The sequence below is a fragment of the Dipodomys ordii genome, unplaced genomic scaffold (assembly GCF_000151885.1).
Source record: "Dipodomys ordii isolate 6190 unplaced genomic scaffold, Dord_2.0 Scaffold234, whole genome shotgun sequence".
NCBI lineage: Eukaryota > Metazoa > Chordata > Mammalia > Rodentia > Heteromyidae > Dipodomys > Dipodomys ordii.
The window spans coordinates 1,863,040-1,871,317 of NW_012267450.1; the positions used below are offsets into that span (position 1 = coordinate 1,863,040).

The 8,278-nt window shown below is 40.3% G+C and overlaps 1 protein-coding gene across 1 annotated transcript in view; it reads right to left on the reverse strand.

Moving 5' to 3' along the window:
- LOC106000685 (zinc finger protein 33B-like) overlaps positions 1-8,278 on the reverse strand; it is a 35,014-nt gene that overhangs the window by 12,271 nt on the left and 14,465 nt on the right. Inside the window, exons 2-4 of the mRNA XM_013035975.1 lie at positions 4,478-4,537; positions 1,929-2,055; positions 145-234 (exon numbers count right to left, since the gene is read on the reverse strand). Of these exons, the coding sequence (XP_012891429.1) occupies positions 145-234; positions 1,929-2,055; positions 4,478-4,492 (232 nt within the window). The 5' untranslated portion in view covers positions 4,493-4,537. The remainder of the gene's footprint in view (positions 1-144; positions 235-1,928; positions 2,056-4,477; positions 4,538-8,278) is intronic.

Here is an 8,278-nt window from a genome sequence, read left to right on the forward strand (position 1 = left end):
TCACGGACTTTCCTGCCTGGGCTGGCTTTGAACCACAATCCTCAGATCTCAGCCTCCTGAGTAGCTAGGATTACAGGCATGAGCCACCGGCACCTGGAAAGCTCTGCTCTTTTTAACATCCATGTCCAGTAAATGCTGACTCACCTGTGATACTTTTATCTGGGGCTTCTCCCAGCCATGGCTCTGCCCCTTGCTCCAGCTTCACAATCACTTCAGGTTTAGGAATGCAGTACCCTGTTAACAGGAAACAGTACAGAACTATGGCCTGGTGTAATGATCTCAGACAACCTGGTAGAGAAAGTATATTCTCATTTCTCCTCAATTCTATAGATGACTTCCTCCCTAAATATGTGCTTTTCATTTTAAATACCAGCTTTAAATTACTGATTTCCACATTCTTGTCTCCAATAGGGATGTATACTTTATAGGAAATGGTATATCAACCTATTATATGATATGTCAAACTTGAGAAGTAAATATAAGTAAATTATATTTCTCATCCTATTTATTTCTCTGCCTCATCCAGGTAAAATTTTGCTTGTGGATCCCATCTCATCATTAAACACACTTAATTTTTTTGTTCTAATTTACAAAGTAGTATAATATTCTTTAAAAGGAAATACATTTGATTTATATTTTTATCTGCAGTCATTAAAATACCAGCACATGTGAATTATCCAACTAACAAGAATTGAAGGAATTTATGAAGTATTAATAAATGCTCAGGGGAAAAGATTTTAGAAATGAACAGTAAAAAAACCACTGAACATGGGACTGCGAAGGTGGCTCAATGGTAGAGTGCTTGCATTGCATGCCTGAGGCCCTGGGTTCGATTCCTCAGCACCACATAAGCAAAAATAAAAAAGCGGGAAGTGGCGCTGTGGCCCAAGTGGTAGAGTGCTAGCCTTGAGCTGAAGAGCTGAGGGACAGCACCCAGGCCCAGAGTTCAGGCCCCATGACCGGACCCCAAAAAAACAAAAACACAAAAAACACTGAACAGACTTAGCGGTAGAGTGCTTGCCTAGCATGCATAAAGCCCTGGGTTTGATTGTTCAGTACCACATAAAAAGAAAAATACAGAAGTGGTCTGAAGCTCAGGGGGTAGAGTTCTAGCCTTGAGCAAAAAAAGAAGATGAGGGACAGTGCTTAGGCCTTGAGTTCAAGCCCCAGGACTGGCAAAAAAGAAAAAAAAAAGCAACTGAACATATAGAAAGTCTAAGACCCAGAAAGTGACTGGAGTCCTAGGTAAGACTTCAACAAACAAAAATGGGGGATACAGTTACACAAGAGACACCAATGAAGACTACATAAGACAGCAATGCATAGGAGCTGTCCTTGGGTGTAGAAGCTATGGAAACTGTTGGAACAGCCACACTGGCTCTGATCTTCACAACTTCCCTATCCAGAATTTACTGAATCACCTCGGAAGCCCTATTCTGAGGGTTCTTCTGGTGTTTGCTCCAGCTTCATAATTAACTCAGATTTGAGAACATAGTGCCCTTTCACCAAACTACTCAGCACCATGAAGAATGACAAGAAGATGGTTTCAGGAGTTGTGCAACCAAATTGAACTTTGTTATGGGGACATGATGGTCCTCAAAGACTAGAATATTATATCTAAATAGAATTAAATCTGATCCATATTCCTATATCTATTAAGAACAAAGCCCTTAGCCAGGCACTAGTGGCTCATGCCTGTAATCCTAGCTACTCAGGGGGCTGAGATCTGAGGATTGCAGTTTAAAGCCAGCCTGGGCAAGCAAGTCCGTCCGTAAGACTCTTATATCCAATAAAATACCAGAGCACTAGCCTTGAGCTGAAGAGCTGAGAAACAGCACCCAGGCCCAGAGTTCAAGCCCCTCAACCAACAAAAAAAAAAAAAAAGAACAAAGTTGTTGTTCCTAGTAATTGATGTGATCTTTGCTCACCCAAGGATACCATGTTGCTATAGGTCTCCAGCATTACATCCCTATACAGGGTCCTCTGGGCACCATTCAGGTCCTTCCACTCCTCCCAGCTGAAGTCCATAGACACATCCTCAAAGGATACCAACCCCTGAAACGGCACATTTCAAAAAGTCATTAACCCTGAGTCATGAGAAAACCAACTCTGAGGATTTCATTCCTTTACATGTATGTTTCTGTCGTGCATAAAATGGTTCAAGCTTGCTCTGTTATCTATGCAGTATGGGAAAGTAAAGTTCAAGTAGAAATATCTGCCTCTATACTAACTTATAAATTACTAAAGCAAAGTTTCCCTTATCAATCAGGAAATGTTTTTTGTTGCTAGCAAGAGAAGATAAGGTAAAAATGATCTTCCAGGACCCAATGATCTGCACTAAAGACATCAATTACAAATAGATGCCTAGAATCTAAACTATACAGAACTCCATCAGGCAATAACAAGAGTTGCATACCACATTAGCATATCAAAAAAACACAGTGTCCAGGTAAATGCTAAAGAAAGTAACAGTAATCAAGAAATTGATTACTAATGATTTAGGACATAGAAAATTTTACTTAAGTTTGATGTGCTCATTGTTGTTAGTATATCCCTAAAGATGTTTTGAGGCCTCCCTTATATTTCATTCCTAAATTCTAAATAACTGGTAGCATTACCCACCATCTATAATACAGAACATAAATGAGAGGGAATAAAATGTGCCTTAACCATATATGCATTACTAGTTCCTCTTGGAAGGATGGAAGGGATATGGAAAGAAATAAGAAGCAGAATATAAGAAAGCAGTGTGAGACATGACTACCCACAGCAGAGCAAAAAAAAAAAAAGTAAAATTGGGGAATTGATCAAAAAAATTTGGAAGAAAATAAAGGAGGATGCAAGAGAATTTGGTACTAATATGTTGTACATAGGACACAAGGAGAGTTTTATTCCCATGCTGAGTCTCACTACAAAGAAAGAATGTCCAACCCTCTTTCTACTTTTGCTATGTTTAGCAACATTAGAAATAAATGCTGACCCCAAACACACAGAAAGGAAATATATCTGTAAAGGGTTCACAGAACACAACCTTCAATTCACAATCTTCTGCCCAGAGGAGCTATTCTAATAATGTAGATTGAACATATTTTCAGATAAAGATACTTTATCAGCAGTATACTTGCACTCCCAGAGTGCTACATGAAATTGTCCTGCTTAGAAAATGACAAAAGGTGCAAACTTAGACATACTGATGGGACCAGGACCAGATCTGTCAGTAAGTATAAAAGAACATCTACACACATACACACACATTCAAACATACACATACACAGACACATATATATTTGTTTTATGTAATTTTTTAAATGATGGCATCAAGTAAAACTGACAATAGAGCCAGTGCTGGTGGCTCATGCCTGTAATCCTAGCTACTCAGGAGGCTGAAATCTGAGGATCATGGTTCAAAGTCAGCCTGGGCAAAAAGTCTGTGAGACTCTTATCTGCAATAAACCACCAGAAAACCAGAAGTGGCACTATGGCTCAAGTGGTAGAGCACTTGCCTTGAGCTGAAGAGCCCAGATCCAGAGTTCAAGCCCCATCACCGACAAAAAACAAAACAAAACAAAACAACTTGTACTACACAGCAAACCTGTCTTCAAATTAACATAAGCCGGGCACCAGTGGCTCTTGCCTGTAATCCTAGCTACTAAGGAGGCTGAGATCTGAGGATCACAGTTCAAAGCCAGCCCAGGCAGGAAAGTCCATGAGACTCTTATCTTCAATAAACCAACAGAAAACCAGAAGTAGCGCTATGGCTCAAGTGGTACAGTGCTATCCTTGAGCTGAAAAGCTGAGGGACAGAGCCCAGGCCCAGAGTTCAGGCCCCAAGACCTGCAAAACACACACACACACACACACACACACACACACACACACACACACAGAAAGGCCATAGACAACATCATCAAATATAGCATAAGTTCAAGTTAAAAAAACAACACTAAAAAGACTATAATTTAAGTCACTAATGAGCTTTTGGAAAAACATGCAACTCTATACAGTCTGTTGCATTCCTTACAGAAAATACACACCAGCCAAGGGTTATGTGTAGACAGTCATTTGAGTATATAGCTTATTCAGGGCTCTAACATTCAGAGATGTTTGGGATCACATTAATTCAGTAATTCCAGAAAAATGTCACTAACATAGTTTAACATCATTAAGATTTTTCAGACCAATGGCCAGCAAATATTTGCATTCCATAAGATGTTAGCATGCTGAGTTCCTAGGTGTCACTGGATTATATATAACTACTCTTTCTCACATCAGAAACATGGTAGACAAATTTGAGATAAATTTGCATTCAACTTAAACTGACTCAAGATTTCATAATCTGCTAAATCTACAAGTCATCTTTATCTTATTTATGAACATTTTCCTGAGACTAAATCTTTTCTAGTTTTCCATTTTAATTCTTGGACTCCACTAAGTTTATTAAAAGTTCCTAAAAAGCAAAGAAATAAAAGCAACTCACCAGAGATCCATTCATTTTTCTGTTGCTGTTGACAATGTAGAGAAGATTTTGAGAGTATAGCTGGGAGAGAAGGCAAATAAAATGGAGTCAGGAAAGAGCCAATGTGGCTTTGTCTCAGATTCTTGCTCAAGACACTACACACAGAAGGAGGAAAAAAAAAAAAGACCTTCCTGTGGGAGAAGACACTTTCATGGCTGAAGTAGACACAATATATTCTCCATTAAAGATGTATCCACAGAACAGTAGATATCATAAATGTAATTCATTTCTAGATGAGGGAACAATTAATGTTCCCTCAAAAATAATTAAATAATATAAATCAAAGAAAGAGATACAATATCTTATATTAATATTAGTAATTATAGAAATGCACTTAGGAAAGTATGAGTTATTTTCCTGTCAATGTAAGGATATCACATAAGATTCTATTGAATATTTCACTCTGTTTTGGAATACTTAAGTATCAGGGAAAGCATGTTTGTTACAACTTAGCATTTTTCACTCAGAATTTAGGGAAAAAATATATAGGCTTCCTCTTCCAATAATGGCTCCCAGATAGCACATCTTTCTCTACCCAAAGTAGCCTGAAGCATTTGGTCTGGATTTGCCATTTAACTTGCTTTAGGCAAAGGTATATCAATAAACATGGGAACAAAAGTTTGAAAAATTCCTTACTGCCTGCCTCCCTGAACACAATCATACTGTGAAGAACCTTGCTATTCTGCTGGATATACAGGAGCCAGCACATACAGCAAAACATCCCGCCATTTCACTTGTTTAAAGTTTTGTGGAGCTACATTTTGGGCTGGACTCATTATTGCATTTCTGTTAGGATTGTTTCTTTAGAAGATTAGGCCTTAATCATCTGGTTTCCTTACTCAGGATGGTTGGTTTTGGATGCTATCACTAGTAATTTCTGCTGGCTCTTAGACTTTCCTGCTTGGGGTGGCTTTGAACTGTGATCCTCATATCTCAGTCTCCTTAGTAGCTAGGATTACAGGCATGAGCCACCGACGCCCCTCACAAGTCAAGAACTTTTAAGCAACCCACTTGGATCAAAAAGATCACTTTTTCTCAAAATACCTCCTTCCTTCTTATCTCTGTTCCATACTTCCTTCCCTTCCTCACTGTATCCATCCCCTTTCTTTCCTTCTTTCTTCTCCATATGCTCTATCATGGGCCGTATGTGCTGGGTGGTTTACTACATAGTGCTGATATCATCCACGCCTCTGTGTTTTTTTTAACAAAATTATGTAGGAGACAAAGTTTTGGGATAATATGAAGTGAACTTTCCAGCCACAAGGAGGAAAAATCCAAATTATCATGAAAGTCTATTATGGGGAATTAACTGAGGTTGCTGCTGCTAGTAAACACTAAGTGAATCATTAAAAAGGAATATATGGGAAGTGGTGCTGGGGCTCCAGCGGTAGAGCCCTTGCCTTGAGCTGAAGAGCACAAGGACAGCGCCCAAGCCCAGAGTTCAAGTCCCACAACTGACAAAAAATGAAACAAAATAAAAAGCAACATATGCATTTTAGTCTTAACATTTTCTCCATCACAATAAAGTTTTTTTTTGTTTATTTTTTTGGGTCCGGTTGTGGGGCCTGAACTCTGGGCCTGGGTGCTGTCCCTCAGCTCTTCAGCTCAAGGCTAGCGATCTACCACTTGAGCCACAGCGCCACTTCCGGCTTTTTTTCTTTTTGCTTATGTGGTGCTGAGGAATCGAACCCAGGGCCTCATGCATTACAAGGCAAGTGCTCTACCATTGAGCCACCTTCCCAGCCCCAAAGGTTTTTTTTTTTTAACTTCACAAAACATAAAATAGCTAGGCACTGTTGGCTCACACCTATAATCCTAACTACTCAGGAAGCTGAGATCTGAGGATCGCAGTTAGAAGTCAACCTGGGCAAAAAGTCCCCATGAGACTCTTATTTCTAATTAACCACTCAAAAGCTGGAAGTGGTACTGTGGTAAAGGACTAGCCTTGAACACAAAGAGGCTCAGAGACAGCACTCAGGCCCTGAGTTCAAGCTCCACAACCAACAAAAATAAGTAAAATAAAATAAATTTGTTATAGGCTAAATATCTCAATTAGGGAACTAGAATTTTCATAGATTTCATGGGGGAGTGTGTTTTTATTTTGTTTTCAATTCTGGGCAGCCATACAGCAAAAACTTTACAGTTTCATGTTACAGAATTTCCATTTAAAAATGTAATCTTTAGCCAGGCGCTGGGCTCATGCCTGTAATCCTAGCTACTCAGGAGGCTGAGATTTGAAGATTGAGGTTCAAAGCCAGCCCAGGCAAGAAAGACCATGAGACTCTTATCTCCAATGAACCACAAGAAAACCAGAAGTGGCACTGGCTCAAGTGGTAGAGTACTAGCCTTAAGCTGAAGAGCTCAGGGACAGAACCCAGGCGCAGAGTTCAAGCCCCGTGAATGACAAAAAAAAAAGAAAGAAAAAGAAAAAAAAGAAAGGAAATAAAATCAGCATATTTCAAGTAAAGTATTTTGAAACATTGACTTCAATCACCTCCCTCTCTTCAAAAAAAATCCCTAGGGGCTGGGAAGGTGGCTCAGTGGTAGAGTGCTTGCCTTGCATGCCTGAGGCCCTGGGTTCCATTCCTCAGCACCATATAAGCAAAAAGAAAAAAGCTGGAAGTGGCGCGGTGGCTCAAGTGGTAGAGCGCTAGCCTTGAGCTGAAGAACTGAGGGACAGTGCCCAGGCCCAGAGTTCAGGCCCCATGACTGACCCCCCCCAAAAAAAATCCCTAAACTGAAAAAATACTACTTTTGAGAGATTTTAACAAAATGGGTAACACTAGCTAAATCTTCGGGTTACTTAACATCTACAAACCATACAATCTTGAGCAAGCTATATCACCTTAAGTTTTGTCATTTTTGTTATAAAGCATTAAGGTCCCTAGCAAGCATTTCCTGAATTGTCAGACAAATCATCAGGTAAAACCAAATACCAGTACATCTCTAAAAGGCATATTTAATAACAAGATACGTTTGAGAGAGCTTGCATTCTAGAAATGATACTGGGGTTGACTGAATCAATGAGACTGGAATTAGGGTACTTGTAGAGACAGATTCTTTCAGGTGTGACAAGGTGTCTCTCCACTACAAACCACAAACCACTGCCTCCTACCCCTCTGAGAATTCAGCTCTGGCTCATTCCCCAGTCTAGCGCACTTCTCCTCTCGCCAAGTTGCAGAGTTGGGAGCTTTGTAGAAGAGTCCCACGTGAATCTTGTGCTATGGAAAGCAGCGGCAATAATTACTAAGTTAATGAGATCCTTCCCTCTTGTGCTTCTCTGCCTCTGCCCTTTAGGATAGCAAGTGTTCTTTCAGGATGCACACTCCTATTCAGAATCTGCCCTCCTTCAAATTTACCATGCTTACTTAATTCCAAAGAATACAAGTCCATCAGCCAGTTCTCCAATATCCTATAAACAACTTTCTCTAGAAACTAGGTCGTGTACAAACGTGTAAACTGGAGCCAGGAGTGCTAAGCCGGCTACGTGGTGTAGGAGGGAACTAGAAACGTTCCACGGTAATTCCACTGCCATATCACATGACTCGTCCAACACACATTTCACAACTGCACTACAGTTGTGACTGCGTCCATCTTTCAGCAAGGCAACAGCAATGAGGATGTCACCTCGGTTCACAGCAGAATCAGGCGTGGAACAGAAGCGCAGGCCTCCCCAGCTCTCCTAGTCTGCACAACCTTCTAGCCTGCCCGCGAACCTTCCCGAGCCAGCTAGGTTCCGGCACCTGGAAGGACACTGATTCT